Source organism: Triturus cristatus, chromosome 8 (assembly GCF_964204655.1).
Source record: "Triturus cristatus chromosome 8, aTriCri1.1, whole genome shotgun sequence".
Classification (NCBI taxonomy): domain Eukaryota; kingdom Metazoa; phylum Chordata; class Amphibia; order Caudata; family Salamandridae; genus Triturus; species Triturus cristatus.
Window position 1 is genome coordinate 1,394,088,143 of NC_140591.1, and position 20,437 is coordinate 1,394,108,579.

Here is a 20,437-nt window from a genome sequence, read left to right on the forward strand (position 1 = left end):
AGATCGTGAGGATGCTGGAGGGCTCACCTTTGGTGCAGATGCTGCTCGGATGTTGGGCTTCTCAGATCCCAAAGCACAACTTGGAGGGAGCCTCGGTTGTCGCGCTTGCAGCTTGTCGTGGTCTTTTCAAGATGCCTGGCTCCACGTGTCTCGGTGCCTCCACGGGTTCCTTCCTTTCAGGGACTGTGGATCGGGCGGTGAGAGGTCTGGAGGTCCAGGGCTTGTCAGTCTCTGGGCTCGGGCTCCGGCGGGAGGCAGCGGCAAAGCAGACGTTGATTCGCTGGTTGGTGCTTGCGTTAGCAAGGTGGTCACTCCCTGACCACAGGGGAGATTGGCTTCAGTCCTCTGTGCGGCAGAGCGTCGAAGTTCCCGTCTTCTTCTTGTAGTTAAGTTGATTCCAGGATGTCTAAAGTCTTAGGACACAGCTCCTACCTTTATTCGGATTCTAGGGGCCGGACTACCTGCTAGGTCCCTCCCTATGGGTGGGACCAGGAAGGGGGGTGGTTACACCCCCAATCCTTTGTCCAGCTCGCCCCAGGTCCAGGGCTGGTGTGCCCCAGGACCGGTTTGAACTGGCATATGCACCGAGGCTCCTTGTGAGCCTCGGGCATGTCTCATTCTATTCAAGCCCTACCTGACCAATACACCAAATCCTGTCTGGGGTGGTGCATGCACCTCCCCTGGCAGGAAACCCTTTGTCCACACCTCCCAAGCTGGAAGGACTCCCAGCAGCAGGAGGGCAGACTTGTGTCTGTGGTGGCAGCATCCATTTTGTGGAGCTGAGGCTATGTCTGATTTTACCCAGGTTTCAGGTACTGTACATGTCGTGTCCCTCTAGAAGGGTGGGATGCTAACCCCGTCGCCAGAATTGGCGAGGGGTTAGTATTCCAATTCCTATGACACCTTACTCGACATGTTTTGATAAAGCCAAACCAAAGATAGCATTTAACCGCGAGGTTCATAATGCACTTAAGAGTATACGGTATGACGATATCTGGAAACAGTAGAAGGAAGGGGTTCCGACCACTGCAGACAGGCTCAGCTCATGCCAGAGCACCATCTCACATGGAACCAAGCACTCTGCCTTCAGGATTGTCAAGGCCTGCCATAGGAGTGACTTATAGGTTAACATGTATCCCATTTAAGGTTAGGTATAGATATACTACACCTAAGTAAGAGGTAGTTACACCAACTTACCCCAGCTGAGTGATCAGCCAGTTGTGTCAAATTTGTTAGGCCAGGCCAGGGGTGGCACAATACATGCTTTAGCCCCTGGTAGGCCTTAGATACACCAATGCCCTGGGTACCTAGTGTACACTGGTACAGGGGCTCACAGGGTGATCCACTTCCAATTGGTTATGCACCTATGGTGCATAGTGTAAATTTAGTAGAGAGAACAGCAGGCTGGGGGTCTGATTGGCAGGCCCACAGCCTCAATATGTCAAAAACCAGTGAAGCAAAAAGCAAAAATTTGGGGTGACCATAGGATAGCAGACCCTACTCTCCTACAGTCCTCTTTCTGTGCTGACGAGCGGCCTGCATCGCGCATGCACGGTGGCTATTTTGCCTGATATTACTCATCCTTCGGGCTTGAACGAGCACGGGAGCAACGTTTCTCTTGCTCCAATTCCCACCTGCTCGCTCCAGGCTATTCCATTGTGTGGGGCTGTACAATTGTACTTAGGCTTTGCCTGAAGTAGATCTGGAAAGCCCTCCACTAATAATACTTGCATTTATAGTTTGCATTGACTTGCCTGGGGATTCTCCACTCCCCCTGAATGGTGATCAGCTTACGCTGGTTACAGATCTTGCCTGTGTGCATTAACCCTTTGTGTGGGAAACAGGCAGTCCTCCTGTGGAAACGCTTATCACACTACTGTGGGAGTAAGACCTCCGACCCTCAGTCTAGGTCCACACTCTCTTCCCGCAGCTCCGCTGTGCCATCTTTTGCCTCCAGACCCCGACCTCCTCCTTGGGAGGTTCAAGGCTGCAGACCGCTGCTGCGCCTGCTGCCCGCTCCAACTGGGACTAGATTGCCTGCAACCACCGCAATGTTTCTGAGCCGTTTTTTTTCTTAATTTTTAACTGTTGTGCCAGTGTTATTGTGCCCATCTGTGTCTTGCTCTAATTCCACCACTGTTTTTATTTTCTCATGCCTGCCTGTTCCTTTCGCCACTGCTGCCCCTGTGGCCCCTCCCCCCTCGAATTCCCCCAGGAATTCCCCCCCCCGGATTACCCCCCGGAATTCCCCCGCTCCCGCCTCCCAGCCTCTCCTCCTTCCCACCTCCCCTACTTAATGGTGGCCGCACGCACCACGCATGCCATGGCGCGCCAAAGGCAAGCCCGTCTGCGCCCATCCGCAACCCAACCCTAGCCAGCGCCAGGAACCCTGGACCTCCCACTACCCATCGCTACGACACCACCACCCTCCTCGCACTCAACCCTGGAAAACTTAGAAAATGCCAACAGGCCTCGCCGAACATGACCCACGGCCAGTTCTACTGCCTCCACTCCCTCCACTGCTGCCAGACGCTCACCGCCACCCCGGCCTCCAACACAGCCGACGCCAGCACCGGCGACACCCTAAAATGCATCCTCCTCAATGTACGTTTCGTACACAAACACGCCATGGAAATCTAGAACCTACTCGACTCTCTCTCGCCCAACATCGTCTTCTTCACAGAGACCTGGACCAACACATCCTCCGCCCCCGACATCAGCACCGCCATCTCAGATGGATACAAAATCCAGGGGAAAGACCGCCCCAGCCACCCAGGAGGGGGCCTCGCCATCGCCCACAAGAGCACCCTCTGCCTCACCACCTCCAGCAAAACCTTCCCCTCCGCCGAACATCTGTATTTCCAGATCCAGACCACCCCCAATGCCACACTCCGAGGAACGCTTGTCTACAGACCCCCCAGCCCCCGAACACCCTTAGCCACCACCATCGCCAACTTCATTGCACGCAATGCCATCGCCTCAACAAACTACATACTCATTGGAGACCTGAACTTCCACCTCGACAACCCCAGTGACCCCAACTCCAGTATCTTTCGTGACAACCTAGCCAGCATCAGACTTGAACAACACGTCAACGCACCGACTCACAGAGCAGGACACACCCTCGACCCCATCTTCACAGCAGGAAACAGCATCCAATTTAGCCACACAACGCAGCCGCCATGGACCTACCACCACTGCGTACACTTCGCCATCAACAAGCCCAAGACACCCAAACCAGCCCTAAGCCCACCACAAAGGAACTGGAGCAAGGTTACCGATGAGCAACTTAAGTCCACCCTCACCTGAGACAACCACACCTGGGCACCTGACGCAAATGATGCAGCCAGAGAACTCCACACCTGGAACTCCAACTGCACAGATGAGCTCACTCCGCAACGCCCCAGGAAAGCCGCCTGGTTCACCAACACTCTCCAAGAAGCCAGACACACCTGCAGACGCCTGGAGAAGAACTGGAGAAACACCAACACAACCGAAAACCACACCACCTACAAGGACGCCCTGACAGACTACCACAACCAGATCAGAGCCACCAAGAGGAACTTCATCCACAACAAAATCCTGACCAACTCCACCAACTCCAAGGAACTTTTCAGTGTCATTTAAGAACTCACCAACCCATGCAGCGAAGCCACAGACATCAACCCATTCCAAGACCTCTTCGACAAGCTTGGAACCTATTTTCACCTCAAGATCAAAAACCTCTACGACAACTTCATCGACCAGCCACCAGTCGCCACCCCTGCCCCACTCGCATCTACCACAGAGCTGAGGCCGCCATCGCACCCGAACTACAATGCACCATCAACACCACCTTCAAAACAGGTACCTTCCCAGATGACGTGAAGCGCGCAGAAGTCAGACCCCTGCTCAAGAAGCCCACAGCTGACCCCATCGACCTCAAGAACTATCGGCCCATCTCGCTCCTCCCCTTCGCAGCCAAAGTTGCAGAAAAACTGTCAACTGGAAACTGACATGATTCATTGAAGAGAACGCCGTCCTCAACCCGTCCCAATCCGGATTCTGAAGCAACCACAGCACAGAGACCACCCTACTCGCCGCCACAGATGACATCCGCACCCTCCTGGACCAAGATCACTCCACAGCCCTCCTCCTACTCGACCTATCAGCACCCTTCGGCACCGTCTCCCACCGCACACTAGTCACCAGACTACACGACGCAGGCATACAAGGAACGGCCCTGGACTGGATCCGATCATTCTTCACCGGAAGAAGCCAAAGGATCAGACTCCCACCCTTCCTCTCCGACCCCACGAAAATCACCTGCGGAGTCCCACAGGTTGCATCACTGAGCCCCATCCTCTTCATCATCTACATGGACCCCCTTTCAGCCATCGTCCAACAACACGGCCTCAACATCGGATCCTACGCCGATGACACCCAGCTCATCCTCTCCCTCACCAAAGACCCCACCACTACCAAACTCAACTTCCAGAAAGGAATGTAAGACATCACAGTCTGGCTGACCAACAGCTGCCTGAAGCTCAATGCTGAGAAGACAGAAGTCCTCGTCCTCGGTACCACCCCTTCTGCATGGGACAGCACCTGGTGGCCGACTGCCCTCGGAAGCTCACCTACCCCGTCAGACCACGCCAAGAACCTCGGCATCGTACTCAACTCATCACTCACCATAAACCGACAGGTCAACGTCGTCACCTCCAGCTGCTTCAACACCCTCTGCATCCTCCGCAAGTCCTTGAAATGTATCCCGCCTGCGTCAAGGAAGACAGTCACCCACGCACTCATCACCAGCAGACTGGACTGTGGAAATGCATTCTACGCTGGCAAACTCCAGACAATACAGAACACCGTCACCATACTCGTCCTCGACATCCTCTGACATAAACACATCAGCCAACACCTACAAAGTCTCCACTGTCTCCCCGTGGAGAAAAGAGTCACTTTCACAATCCTCACTCACGCCTACAAATGCCTACACAACAACGGACCCAAATACCTCAACGACAGAATCAACTTCCACGGACCCAAAAGAAACCTCCGATCTTCCAACCTTGCACTGGCTGAAACCCCGCGCATCCGCAGAGCCAGAGCAGGTGGAAAATCCTTCTCTCACATTGCAGCCAAGACCTGGAACGAGCTACCAGCAGACATCAGACGCACCCCCTCCATGAACACCTTCAGGAAGACCCTCAAGACATGGCTCTTCGACTAAACAGATCTGCGGACCCCCCCCCAGCACCTTGAGACCCTCACACGCTAACAATTTTCTGATTGATTGATTGTGTGCCATTATGTCTGAGTTATGTTATGTTATTTTAACATATATTTATAGAGCGCCAATCACCAGAAGGTCTCTAAGCGCTGTAACACAATTCAGAAGTCCAAAATCCTTTCGCACAACTATACACAACACACAGTGGAGTGAGATTATCCAAACGCCTCTGTAAACAGAAGGGTTTTAAGTCTCCTTCGGAACGGTAGTAACCTGGCTACCTTACGCATACCGTCAGGTAATTTATTCCAGATATGGGGGATGGTAACTGAAAATGCCCGACCCCCTAGAGTCGCTCTCTTAAAGCGTGGGCAGGCTAACAGACAGGACTCTGATTACCTTAGAGAAAGTCCGAGCACATAGGGCCTCAGACGATCTTTGATGTATTTAGGTGCCTCTCAAAACTGAGACTTATGTGCAATGCACAACCCCTTAAATTTAACCATTTGCTTGATAGGAAGCCAATGTAACTGCTGCAACAGGGGGGTGGTATGGGTTCTTCTTGACAACTTATAAATCAGCCTTGCTGCATCATTCATAACCACTTGGAGCTTTCCCGGACGTTTTTCGGGATGCCCAGTGTAGGCTACGTTCCTATAATCTAAGCGTGACAAGATTAATGCAGTCACGACCATCTGCATGGTGGAGGACAGCAAGGTCACCAGTTTCCAAAGTTGCCACATAAGACCGATACAACACCCCACCACAGCAGATACCTGGCTATTTAGAGTTAATCCAGTGTCCAACTTTATACCCAGGTTCTTCACTGCTGGCACCGGTATTGGGTTGGTGCCCAGCTCTTGGGGCCAAAAAAGACTAGACCAGGGCGAGACCCCTGAAGTAAGAGCAAGTACTTCTGTTTTATCTGGGTTTACCTTCAGTGAGTTGGAGGTCATCCAGTTCATAGTGAACCGGAGGATGTTCTGAACATTGCACTGTGAGGCGGAATAGTTGTCAATACGCACAATTAGCTGGGTGTCAGTGTAGTTAAACATCTAACAGATCGATCCTCCAGAAAAGAGGTAATCCATTGGAGGACCATCCCAGTAACTCCCAGCCGCTGGACACGGGCTAACAGCTGCACGTGGTTCACCGTGTCAAATGCGGCTGAGAGGTCCAATAGGATTAGAGCTGAGGGGATCTTTTTGTCGGCTGCAAGCCGCAGGTCATCCAGCACTGAGAGCATCACCAACTCAGTGCTGAAACCGGCTTGCCAAGTGTGTAGCAACTGATGTTGTTCAATAAAAGACGAGAGGACTCTGAGTATGTGTAGTTCAAGAACTTTAGCCAGGAAGGGGAGTCTGGAAATAGGTCTAAAGTTTTTAAGGATCTTGGTGCCTGCCCCTGCCTTTTTCAGCAACGGGATCAACAAAGCTTCCTTAAACTTCTGTGATACCCTACCTGTCGCCAAAGACAGATTTAATAAGGACAACACCTCAGTCTCAATCACTGGAATGATGGTTTTGAACAACTTCGGCGGGCAAGGGTCCTCAGGAGACCCCGATTTTATTTTAGTCATAAAATGGGCTAAATCGTGTGGTTCAAGCAAAGGGAACACTGAGAGAGTGGTACCCTGAAAGTCGGGCAGATACTCCACTGACAAGGAGCAGGTAGTGATACATGTATTGCCTATATCTGTCATAATGTCTTTGACCTTAGTTAAAAAGAACTCCTGCATCTTGTCACAATCAGCCTGACTGGTGACTGGCCTTGGCTCTTTCAAACGACTCAGCTGCCTAAGTACTTTAAAAGTCTCTTTCTGAGTATCTGTCGCTTTGCTGATCCTGGCTTCATAATATATAGAGGGCCAATTTTTCTTTATACATGTCCTTTGACTCAGGATCGGAAAATTTCCGCCAAAGTCGCTCATATTGACGAAGAGCTTGTTCTTGCGTGTACCATGGGGCCCCCTTCATATTATTCATTATTCTTTGCCTACGGGCAGGGGCTACCTCATCAAAGACTAGCCTCAGCTGATGTAAAAGTTCCTCATACTTCAAATCCGAGTACCCGGACTGAGATCCGAGATGTATTGTCTGGTTCGGTACTTCCCTCAACTTGGCTTCTTCAATATCACGCCAATTCCGTACCACCCTCCATCCTACGGATAAACATTTGGGGCGGCTGTCTACAGGAAGTAGAAGACTGACCAAGGAATGATCAGACCAACTGCATGGTCTGCAGTCAGTATTGATTATAGCTGATGACGTGGTCCAGATGAGGTCCAGAGTATGGCCCTTCCCATGTGTGGGAAGCCCCACAATTTGGCGCAATCCCAGCATGGTCATGGCTTCATCAAACCTGCTGGACATGCAATCTCTTGGTATCTGATCCCAATGATAATTTAAATCTCCGAGAAACAGGATCTGTTGATATCTCGAACACAGATCACTCATAATTTCATAAAACAAATCTTTGAAAAGTGGAGTTGGCCGGGGAGGACGGTATACCACTACCACTATCAGGCATGAGGATGTAAGTCCCAACTTAATCCCCAGAACCTCAGCCCCATCCAGACTCTCCTCTATTATCTTCTCGGTAGCAAATATCCTGCGTGTAAGAATGGCAACTCCACCTCCCCTTTTATTTCTCTGCTGATTACAAGTCAAGACGCTGTACTCAGGGGGAAGGGAGGCCACTATGTCAGGCCCTGAAGTATCCTTCAACCAAGTCTCCGATAAAGCGAGGAAGTCAAATTCCCTCTTATGGAGCAGCGAAAATACTTCCAAACTGTGTACTATTATGAGGAGGAATACTTTGAGGAGGAGCCCTCTGGGTTCATGGAGCAGGACCTCGTTGAGGCACTGGGCGCAGGAGTGCAGCATTCTGTGAATAGGGCCCTGGTGAGGCCCATAGAGCCCCTGAGGCACCATTTATGTGGCTATGCCCTGCAGAAAATCTGGCTCCCCAGCTCAGACAGTCACCCCAAAGCCAGGGGAAAGGGGCAAGGAACCCCCATGTGGCGGATTTCGCAAAGCTGGCCAAGACGATGTCTAACGAACATGATTATGTCACCCCCACTAAGGAGGCAACTGTCACTGAGAATTCTCAGGATGATGACGATGACACCTCCTCGGGCCATACGTCAGACCAGGAAGAGGCTCCTAGACCCTCCAAGAAATCTAAGAAGGAGCATCACATAGAGAAACCTGCCCAACCTAAGCTCCTTACTTTCGAGCCGGCTGAGAAAGTGTATCCCAGCTCCACGGCCTAGCTTCCGCCCCAAGAAGTGGAAGACTAGATCCAATCTCATCTTCGGCAGGATTTTGACAAAGAAGTGAGGGCACAGCTAAGATTAGAGTGCCCAAGGCCTCACCTGCCAGGTAAAGTGGCGGAGATGCCGGAGGTAGATCCCTCTATGCTCACGTACCTTAAGAAGTATTCCAAGGACCCTAAAAAGGTCATTGACCGGGCATGGAGATCATGTTGGGCATGACAGGACCATTGACGAAGATACTAGAGTTGAGCTTTAGAGCGAAAGAGTCCGCAATGGCTATAGATCCAGAAGAATTGATTTGATGGGTGCAGAGGGCTGTCTGTCAACTAGGTAATGCGACCTGCGCAATGTCCAGCGAGAGGCGTGGCTCGATATTACTAAAGCTGGACCCCAAATTAGGGGAACTCTCCTCCTCTGAATCAGGGCCCCTAGCCCAAGGCCTGCTCTTCGGCCAACCCTTCCTTAAGGAACTTACTAAGTCGGTTGCCACCTTTAGTGGGTTGGAGAAGGCCAAGGTTCTCTCAAACGGGCTTTACGACTGGTTTTCGGCAGGGCCGGAGGATACCGAGGGCGGTCGTTTGGGTATAACCAAGGTGCTCCGAGTGGTCAATACCACCAGCAACGAGGGGGCTACCAGGACCTCAATTACAATAACTCCTCTTTCTACCCGACCTGGTGTGTCAAAAAAAGATTCAGAAAGGGCAGATATGGAGGAAATCAGGGCAGACAAAAGGAGACTGGAAATTCAGGTGAGATTAATCCCTTTTCTGCACACTCGGCAAACAATCTCGCAGGATGCATGGATCCTAGAGACAGTGCAGGGGTTCCAGATAGAACTTTACAACTCCCCATGTCAAGCCCCCCCCCCAACAATGTCATTTTCCCAACAAGAGCAGGACTTTATCTCCAAAGAGATAGATTCACTCCTTAGGAAAGGGGCCATAGTGATCACAGACCCTCATCCCCGAAGCTTTATCAGCAGCATCTTCCAAGTCAAGAAGAAGGGGGCTAGTGTTAAATCTAAAGGATTTCAATGGATGGGTGGTATATCGACACTTCAAGATTGAGAGCATCCATCTTCGGCGCGACCTCCTTCAGGAGGGGGATTGGATGATCTGTCTGGGCCTGAAAGATGAGTATCTATCCGTTCCCATCTATGCACCACATCGCCGTTTTCTGAAGTTCCACTGGCAGGGTACTTGTAACGAAATATAGTCCTCCCTTTTGGTCTTTCGTCAGCACCATGGTGCTTCATGAAACTCCTTCGGCCAGTGGTGGAATCATTGAGAGCACGGGGTGCTCGTTTAATCATATACATAGACGACATCATCATCATGGCTCGTTTCCCTCAACTGGCGGTGACCCATCTCGAATGGACGATCGACCTACTGCAGAGTCTGGGTTTTCTGGTGAATCCACAAGAATCGATCCTAACTCCAGCCCAATTGATCGAGTTTTGGGGGTTTTAGATTGACTCCTGGAGAGGCCATCTCTTCCTTCCACCTCAGTAAGTCAGGTCAATCAAGAGAGAGTTGAGGTTGATTTTGAACAAGCAGAATGTGTCATTGAGATCTATAGCCTGGATCGTGGGGCTGCTGGCCTCCTCAATTCAGGCGATCTTCCTGGGTCCCCTCCACTACAGAGCACTTCAACGACTAAAGATTCAGCATCTCCGGAAAGGCCTCGGGTATGCAGAACAGATCCTTCTCTCAGAGGAAGCGAAGTTGGACATGTTGTGGTGGTTAGACCACATAGAGGCATGGAACGGGAGAGCCCTCTTTGGATCTACTCCAGAAGTAGTGATAGAATCGGATGCCAGCCGGTGGGGTTGGGGAGCCCTTTGCGGCCAGATTTCAACTGGAGGCTGCTGGTCGCAGGAGGAGCTTTCATTGCATATCAATTGTCTGGAGCTTCTGGCAGGCTCTTTTGCGATTCGTTGGCTTTCACCTAGGAAGATGGACTGTTGCATCCTGCTCCGCATGGACAACGTGTCAGAAGTTCAGTATGTGAACAAACTAGGGGGGACGAGGTCACGTATTCTGGCGGAGATCGGCAAAGATTTCTGGCATTTTTGCCTTCAGCACAGAATTTCAGTGGTAGCGGAGTACCTCCCGGGCCGCAACAACAAGGTGGCCGATTGGCACTCCCGGCATCTGCGAGACTCCAGCGACTGGAGACTCCATCCCTGGGTGTTCCAGTCACTGAACCGTCTTTGGGGCCCTTGCCAGTTGGATCTGTTTGCATCACGGCTCAACAGACAATACCCAGCCTTTTTCAGCTGGTGGAAGGATCCAGAGGTGATTGCCACGGATGCATTTCTGCAGGACTGGCCAACATCCCTGTGCTATGCCTTCCCTCCGTTCATGATGATTCCCAGAGTTCTGACACAAACGCGACGCCATCAATCCGAGTTAATACTGCTCACCCCACTCTGGAGAGCGAAGGCATGGTTCCCAGTGATTCTGGAAATGCCGTGTGCGGTTCCGATCCTTCTTCCACAGTGGTGGAATCTATTGCTGGACCCTCAGAAAGTACCTCATCCGTTGATAGAATAGGGCAACTCCCTTTGGTAGCCTTGCGGGTTTCAGGGACAGATGGAAGATCCCGGGCAATTCAAGAGACGCTGACAGGTTCATCAGCTAGGCCTGGTCAGCTAACACCCACAAGCGATACTCATCGGTTTGGAAACAATGGTGTAGCTGGTGCTCTCAACGGGAAGTGGATCCCTCTAAAGCACATGTTTCTTTGAGGGTGAACTTTTTAGCTTCCATCTCTGCTTCCGGATTAGCCTATAGGACTGTCAACAATTTCCGGTCGGCTATCTCAGCAGGTCACGTGTCAATGGATGGCAAACTGGTTTGTGAGCATCCCATGGTGTGTAAACTGCTCAGGGGTATCCGGATGGTCAAGTCCCCTTGCCCAAAATACTCAGAGTTATGGGACATGTCTTCCGTCCTGCGATTCTTGGAAGCCTGGCCTTCTAATAAATATTTCTCATGAAAGCAATTGTCTTCCAAACTGACTATGTTACTTTGTCTAGTGTCATGCAAGCGAGTCTCAGATGTTAGAGGACTAGATCTTGCGGGACATAGATTTTCCCCAGAGGGTGTGACTTTTGCTATCACAAAGCGGACTAAGTGCAATAGCTCTACGGTATCTAATCCAGCTTTCGCTAATAACCCTAAACTGTGTGATGTGCAATGTTTGAAAGATTATGAGGTGAGTACTGCCGAATTTCGTTCAGACATGAAGGGTCAATTACTAATTGCGCAAAAAAAAAAAAACATTTTTTTAGTGACTCCAGCCACCTTGTCAAGATGGGTGCGTTGGCTCATGGGAGAAGCGGGTATTGATGTATCAAAATTTGGAGCTCATTCAGCTTGAGGAGCTATGGCGTCTAAGTCTTTCTCTTTGGGGGACAGCCTCTCAGACATTATGAATGCAGCATACTGGCCAACAGAGACAACACTTAGGTCCTTGTATTATAAGCCTATTGTTGATGTGTGTAGGACCGGGGTTCACCAGGCCCTATGGGGGTAGCGTGGCTCGAGCAGGTAGGCATCCAAGGGCTTACGTGTAAAGTGACCATACAGCACACACATCCACTGAGGCAGGAAACGCACGCAATAATTGACACCACACGGTAGGTTGAATAAAACAATCAGTCTTATCTAGATCAACATTAGTATCAACAGCATTTCATTAGGAATAGATTGGCAGTTCATTAAAACATCACAACCTGGCATTGAATCAAAGCGCGACACCTGGTGATCCTGGGGAGCGTCAAACACAGCGTTTACGCAAAGCGCTGCACATAGCAATTCATTAGCGCTTCAAACATGGCATGTAAACATAGCGCGGCACATAGCAATGCATTAGCGCTTCAAAACTTGGCATATAGACCTAGCGCTGCACATAGCAATTCCTAAGCTCTGCAAAACATGGCATATAAGCATAGCGCTGCACATAGCAATGCATTAGCACTTCAAAACTGGGCATATAAACCTAGCGCTGCACATAGCAATGCATTAGCACTTCAAGACTTGGCATATAAACCTAGCGCTGCACATAGCAATGCATTAGCACTTCAAACCATGGCCTGTAAACATCGCGCTGCACATAGCCTATCATTAGGCCAGAACTCCAAGCTCTGAACCTGACAATCTAACGAAGTATTAACCCTAGCTTTCCCTGCGGGCATTAAGCGGGTTCTTTGAGACCACTCCTCAGCAGTCAAGTCGGAATATACCTTCCCACCAGGTAGGGGTGAAGTCACTCCTGTTAATATCTTTGGATCCCCCCCCCCTGTCCTTCACGTCAGGCACACAGTGACGGGGCCGAGGCCCAGTTTATTCACGCTCCGTGGCAGTGGGGGGCTCAGCGGCTCCACGATGGGTTTCCCCAGGGGAGGGGCGTGCTCCGGGCCTCGGGGGCCTCCCGCCCTCCTCCCCAGGGGTTACCTGTAACTTCGGCCTCCGCTAGGCCCTTGCGCCGGTCTCTTTTGGCGGGGGGGCTCACGGCTCCTGGAACCCCTCCCGCTCGCTGGTGAGCTTCCCGGCTCCGTCCGGGACAGGGGAAGCTTAGTGGACGGGTCCACAGATGACGGGCGGGAGTCCCGCGTTGCGGGGCCTCCGGTAGATCTCCCCGTCGGCCCTCAATCTCCGCACTGTGGAAGAGCTGTGGCCGAGGCGCGGCCCAGTAAGCGAATCCTGGAGCGGCGGGGGCGGCGTTGAGGAGTCCGCCCCCGTCAGATGACACACGCTACGGCTTCAAGGCCTAGCGTGGCCTTCACTGTGTTCCGGCGGCCTTCTCCGCCCTGGGGGGCCGCGTTAGATCGGCTGCAACGGCAGCGACGGGGCCCCGGGCTTCTCCGCGGGCCCCGGTGATAGCGGGGACAATCTTCTCGGCCCCGGGCCGCAGCGGTGAGCTGTTTCTTCGTGGTATCCCCAATGGGGGTGGGAGAAATTAAGGGTTGGCCTGCCGCTTGGGGGTGGCGATTGGTTTGGCGCCCAGCGCCCCCTTTTTCCCCCAGAGACGCCCCAGCTCAAGGCAGGTAGACTGGGAGGTGGCAGGCCACACGCCAGTGGCAGAACAAGCTAGGGGGGGGCCAGGTTAAGTCAGGGAGCACAGGAGTGGCACAGCGCAGGTACCTGGTCGATCCCCCAGCAGTTCTGTGGTAAGTTTCTGTGGTAAGTTTCTTTGGTAAGTTCTTTGGTAAGTTTCTGTGGTAAGTTCTGTGGTAAGTTCTTTGGTAAGTTTCTTGGCGCTGGTTGGATCTGGCGCCCTTAGTAGTTTGGTTCCTTGGTGGGGGAGGGGGTAGGTTGAGTTGGTGACTGAAGGGAGTTCTCAGTCAGGCTTGGTAGGTTGTCCCTGGGTTCCCCTCCCGCTGGGCCAGATCAGTGGGCTAGTTCAGGATCCCTCACTCAACTTAAAAGGCAGCACCTAAGCCCTGTCACTTTCAGTGGCATAGGTCCCTGACTAGGCCCTACCGCCTAAAACTCCTGCGTAGGTTCCCCCAGGTCTGCGTCGCCCCAACTGACTAAAACTGTTCCCTCCTTTCCTTAAGTATCCCTAGGTCAGGTGACCACCTTCTAAGGCGGCAAAAGTAAACCCCACCCTTCTTCTAGAAGGTTCCAGCAAGTTCCAGGAGCTTCCCCACTCTAGCTATAGGACAAAAAAGTGGGCTGGTGTCGCAACAATGTTGTAGGGTCCCAGCCAGCTCATGGCAACTAGGGTGCAACTAAAAAGGCCACTCCGCAGTAGCAGGGGCCTGTGGCAGCCATATTGGGGGAAGAGAGCACCTGCACCTTAACACTGATTAGTAATGGAAAGGCGCTCGTTGACCTAAGGCCAACGAAAAAGAGGGTGGAAAAAAATGAGGCAAGGGCAAAAACACAGGTAAAGACCACCCTAGGGCTGACAGGTTTAACAATGTGGCATCTGTGGTGGTGGTTAAGCTTTAAACAAGCATAATCGGAGCCTCCGGTCTTGACATAGAATTAGAAATTTGCAAACATTCGTGACAAGAATTTTTGATTCTATTAAGGAAACGGAGACGAGGATTATCTCTCTCAAACAATATGTATGTGCATTGTTATTTGCATTGTATTTTGCATAGTATCTTTATATGCATGAGAATTCCTTTGTTTTCCCTTCCCTTTCTGATGAATACGTTGAGATATCAGATATGGCGAACGCTGTTACGGTTTATCCTTTACACTTCCAGGTGCGGATAGCAAGTAGAGCAAGATGGAAAACATCACTGCATGGTCTTCGCATGTTTCCAAAACGGATATTGCGGCTCGTTTGTTCAGGAACCAAGTTTGGAGGTTTAGCCCCGTTGGGCTGCAAGTTGTTTTCTTCAAGAAGAGACTCTTCTACCCTGAGGATGGTCCTATGAGATCAAGTTTATTGGTTATGGTCTTAACTGTTAGATGACCACTCAAAGAAAGAGGACACTGTCACCCTAGTCTGAGTTTATATAAGGGTGTACTCTATGGTTGGTCATGTGACAGTGAGGTGTTCATGAGTAATGTAGTGTTTATTTCGTTTTTTGTTTATTGGCTGCCGTGAATAAACAGAGAAGAAATGAAAAGCATAATCCTCGCCTCCGTGTCTTTAATAGAATTGAAAATTCTTGTCATGAATGTTTGCAAATTTCACCTGTAACATGACTTTTCTGCCTTTGTTTACATTAATTTTTAGTCAGGGATCATTGGTACATCTCTAGAGCACATTTAAAAGTGTTTTGTATTTATGTTTACTGATGAAGAATGCTATAGATAAGGGTTAAACATACTGGCTTTATGTGATTTTGCTAGTGTTTTTTTTCCTGGCTGAGACTTCAAAATACCAGTGGTGTTGGTAGAAAACAGACCAGGTGGCAACCCTAGCTGGAGATAGCGAGGGCCAAAGAGAATGCTGAACTTTCCTTCGATAACTGCCAACTTTCAAGGAGGGACATTCTATGGCTCACTCCTTTTCAGGAAGTGTCACTACATACATACCAACAGACCCCATCCAGGTGGGAGACTGACATTTTTCAAAGCCAAAAATGGCTTCATTTTAACAGTCTCTCGCCAAAAATTGCCTTTGCTTCAATGAAAGTCAAAGGGGAAAATATAGTCCTCCGATTTGTTTTCAAAATCTCATTCTCTCCAATTTTAAAATATTGGCATGTATGATATCAAAATCTGGACTTCTCTGCACAATGCTTGTATTACTGCATACTCCTTACATTTTATGATATTTTATTTAATGTTGTACTTGTTTTCATCTTGTCACTCTATTTGTATTGCAGGTGTAATGTATTATTCGTAATGTGCCACATCTATTGATTAGCACCCTAACACATTCGGGTAATGTTGGTGTTATATAAAACAGCCTTAATAAATAAATAAGGTGATGTCATTGTTTTATCCAAAAGGACTTCATATACTTGTACTCTTATTACATTACTCTTTTTATATAAATTGTGGCAAAAACAAGCTATAAATACCAGAATACAATTTACAATGAACTACAGAGGTTTTATGGTAATTGTTTTAACATTTCTGTCTGCATTTATCCATATTTATTTTTGGGCCATCCTATCAGTATTTACCCATATTTGTTTTGTGAATAATTGAAGTTGTAATTTGTATATTTTCGCACTTATTTATTCGATAAATGTGCACTCATACTTTGCTGCCTGCCGGGTTTAGCTTCTTACAAAGCCCAAAAAAATTAGCACCCACATGAAAATATTAGAATTATAGCATTAGTTTATATTGAGACATGCAAACATTTAAGGAAATCACATACCTTTTTTTTAACTCCCCATGCTGTAAATCCGAATAGCTAATAATAAGGAATTCATGAATGACAGTATGGGGAGTCAATCCAAAGATGCCCAATTGTCTGTATTTTTCTACTTTTAAAAATAAATACAGATAGGAAAAACAATGATTTCTGCAGAGTATTTTCCGATAAAAATCAGTAAAAACGGAAAACTGGGAGCCTTATGCATAAACAAGGCGAATCGTGATAGCATTGCAAAAGTGAAAGTGGAAATGTCGTGCAATATGCTGTCGAGATTTTCAGCATATTGTTCAAGCTGTCATTAGATCTGCTGTTGATATCCTCATCCAAGATGGCGGCCTTTTATAACCCTGTTTAAAACGGAGTGCTCTCACAAATGTCTTCCGACTAAAGAACGGTAAGAATTCTATCTCTAAGTAAGGCAACTCTGCCCGTTCCAAGATGGCCCCTTTTGGCAAGACAGGCGGCTGCGATCTGAGCGTTAAATTGGTCCCTCAGCGAGTGCACGGACTTCTGAATGTTGCTTTCGGAATGATTTGCTGAGCGCGTTCCACCTATGCAGCTACGTTCGAGTCATAACGTATTCTCTGTGTATGATGGACTTTTCTTGTAGTATTACAACTTGATGGAAACCGGAAACTTTGTTTCCGGGGGATTGTTGTGTGAGTTGCACTGCTTCCTGTCCAAGCAGCCACATGTGTCAGGACTGGAGAAGTCAACAGTTTTGAGTGCTGGAATTACAAGTCTACTTTTGTCAGTAAGCGGTGACTATTTGGAACACCCTGCTGGTGCTATGGCAAAAAAAAGGAAGAGCACTGAGGGCGCTGCGGTGCTAGGTTCGGCTAAGAAGAAGGCTAAACCACCCCAGGAAGAATTTACCGGCACTACCTTTAAAACACAGCTTAAGAACACGCAGGAGGCGATGAAAGGTGAGTGAGACCCTCTGGGTTTACTAAACTATTACCATGTCACTGAGAACCTCCTTCTTTCCAGACCTAGATTTTCATTTTACCAATTACATTACAATTACAGTGCATATCGGTCTGGAGACTTGACTTGGTTCATTTGAAGCTGTGGGAACTTTAAGCATTTTCAATGCAATAGGTCTCGCATTTGGGAGAGTTAGAGCTATTGGTGTTTTAAATGGCAATATCTTTTACGTATGTGTTTTGGTTTGTAGTGTAGTTGCCTTTGGGACCTGTTTAGCGATGCACTACATTTTCCTGGGTGCTGTTCCCCCAGGAATTGGATAGATATACCGTTACTATACTGTGGGTCACGCAGTTTGAATCGGGAATATTTGCTTGCCCCTGGAAACATTTATGGACACATTGGAAGGCTTTTGAACGCTCAAACAGAAAGGGAAGTTCTTGATACAAGTGAACAGCACTATAACATTTTGTGTGCGACTGCAGAACTAGAGTATTGAACAGCCTGAAGAATGTGCGTGAGGGACAAGTTATGCTTAACTCAATAAAATGAAAGATTTAACACACATCACACTGTAAACTATGCACTGACTTAAGAACCACAATTGTTTGAGAAGTGATGAACCTTGGTCTATTTGCGTTCATGGACTGCCCCCGTTTACTGTGTTGTATTGCAGTCTTAAAATAAAGTTAACTGCATTACCCTATCTCCATTTTAAATGAGGACCTGTGATGTGTAACTGAGGTCTGACTCCTTTCACTTCTTTGCCAGCTGTATTGGCTATAAAATAATCAAGCATTGGTATTGACAGTAGGTCTTGCCCTTGGAACCCTATAAGTGTTTATCTATGTAGCACATTATACCCCACTGGGCAAATTTCTGTAATGAACTAGTGTAGGAAGCTGGCTCTGTATATACTATACCAAAATGAGGTATAGTGTGCACAGAGTCCAGTGGAACCCCAAAGTTAGGCAGAGGTAAACTGAGATAGCTCCTTGCTCTCTATTTGTAGTATTTTGGGTGAGCAGTAAGACTTTATCGGGTTACGCATTTGTTGTACACACTCCATCAGCAAACTATGTCACACACTTAAAGACTGAATTCAGACCAATTTTGTTTGTATAAAAATATTCTTAGGTTATTTTATTCCTAGAACCAAGCCAAGCCTGTCACATGTAAGTGAAATAAATGCTTTGCAAACTATTATGCAGTGTTTACAAGTTCAAATGCAGTTGTTTGAAATACGGGTAAAGCAAAACCAAAGGGGATGATGGACGGAGTGTTGAACATTGCAAGCACTCACCCCCAGTCAACTGATCTGGGTTCAATCCATCACCGTTCTTTAGCCCACTCTGCCACCCCAGTTCAGACATGGCCATATGCAAATCAGTCTGACCCTGTGCCTCATGGGAACAGTCCAGCCCGAACTGCCAAGCCATGCCTTCCCTGGACCGGAAACAAGCTTCCTTCCAAGGACCGGTTTCTGGCATTTCAGCCGTCTTCAGCCAGGCTTGCTTGAATCCAGTGGCAAAGTGAGCAAGGGACTCACGTCTGAGCATACCCTGCCAACATATGGCGAACAAAGCAAAACCAAAGGGGATGATGGACGGAGTGTTGAACATTGCAAGCACTCACCCCCAGTCAACTGATCTGGGTTTAATCAATCACCGTTCTTTAGCCCGCTCTGCAACCCCAGTTCAGACATGGCCATATGCAAATCAATCTGACCCTGTGCCTCATGGGAACAGTCCAGCCCGAACTGCCAAGCCATGCCTTCCCTGGACCGGAAACAAGCTTCCAAGGACTGGTTTCTGGCATTTCAGCCGTCTTCAGCCAGGCTTGCTTGAATCCAGGGGCAAAGTGAGCAAGGGACTCACGTCTGAGCATTCCCTGCCTGCCAGCTCCGGTCACGGTCGGGGGGAATCCTCAAGAAAGAGGCTGCAGGCATCGCTGGGATATTCGAGACAGGACAGAGATCACCAGATCTCGGGCCAAAATCGCCGGGGAGACCAACTCGTGGTGTTGGGCCACTTGAACTCTGGCTGTGGGCGACGGGTGCAGTCTCGTGGGTGTACCCGGAGCTGGAGTCTGGGTTAACAAATCCAGTGTTCACAGGAGACAAAGTATTTTCTTTGGAAGGCATGGCAGGTCCTCGGGGTTCTTGAGGTTGCTGGTTTCAAAACACTGGAGTTTCGCTTCTGCAGGCTCGAGGTGGGGAAATGCCGGTAGAGCTGGGGCCAAGTCAGTGGGTGTCCTCCTCTTCTTAGCTTCGGCACAGCTGTTCGGTCCTTCTTCTTTTCTTCTTGGTCAATCTGAGGAGGCAAGGTTCAGGGATGCCGCTAAATACTAGATTTAGGGGCATTACAGGTAAGTAAAAGGTTGGGACCAATGGGTCCCTTCCTTAGGGTGGGTACACCCCCTATTATGCCACCCTCCAGTGGGAGGGGGACATATGCCTCACTCTGGTTGGCTGCGTCCCCAATCTGCAAAATGGCAGGGACTTCGAATTGTGATTCACCTCGCCTCCCCCACCCGAGGGGTGGGGTTAGCAAAGGTGGGTACACTCCGTTCCTCACTTGGTTTTCCCACCGGTTCTCCCACCCAAAGTGGGGGTCAGAACTGGTGGGGACCAGTTGCTGGAAGCAGCAAAAGGCCTGGGGAAGCTCACAAAGGCGGCAAGACTAAAAGCTTCCCCTTTTGTGCACTCTGCTCATCCTGGGGGAGGCAGCTTGGCACCTCGTTCCAGGATGTGCATTTTTTCAGGCCCCTGAGATCAGCAGGCTCCCGACCCTGGAGTCCAGAAACATGTCTGGTGGTGGCAGCTGGGGAGCAGCCACTCAGCCTGGACACTAGTGTTAGGTCATTTTTCAGGGGGCATTTCTAAGATGCCCTCTGTGTGCATTTTTCATTAATTCCCAAACTGGCATCAGTGTGGGTTTAATGTGCTGAGAAGTTTGATACCAAACTTCTCAGTTTTCAGTAAAGCAATTATGGTACTGTGGAGTTCGTAATGACAAACTCCCAGCACTATATACTCTTATTGGCATTACTGCACTTACAATGTCTAAGAATTTGCTTAGACACTGTAGAGGTACAGGGCTCATGCATCTGTACCCTCACTACTGGTACAGTCCACCCAGTTAGAGGGTTGGCTGATCTATGCCAGGGCAGTGGGTTGAGGGCATGGCACACAGGGATGTGTGCCATGTAAACTT

At 49.3% G+C, this 20,437-nt stretch overlaps 1 protein-coding gene across 1 annotated transcript in view; it reads left to right on the top strand.

Moving 5' to 3' along the window:
• The first annotated feature begins 16,721 nt into the window (after positions 1–16,721).
• URB1 (URB1 ribosome biogenesis factor) overlaps positions 16,722–20,437 on the top strand; it is an 801,240-nt gene continuing 797,524 nt past the window's right edge. The window contains exon 1 of the mRNA XM_085623119.1: positions 16,722–17,221. Within this exon, the coding sequence (XP_085479245.1) occupies positions 16,918–17,221 (304 nt within the window). The 5' untranslated portion in view covers positions 16,722–16,917. The remainder of the gene's footprint in view (positions 17,222–20,437) is intronic.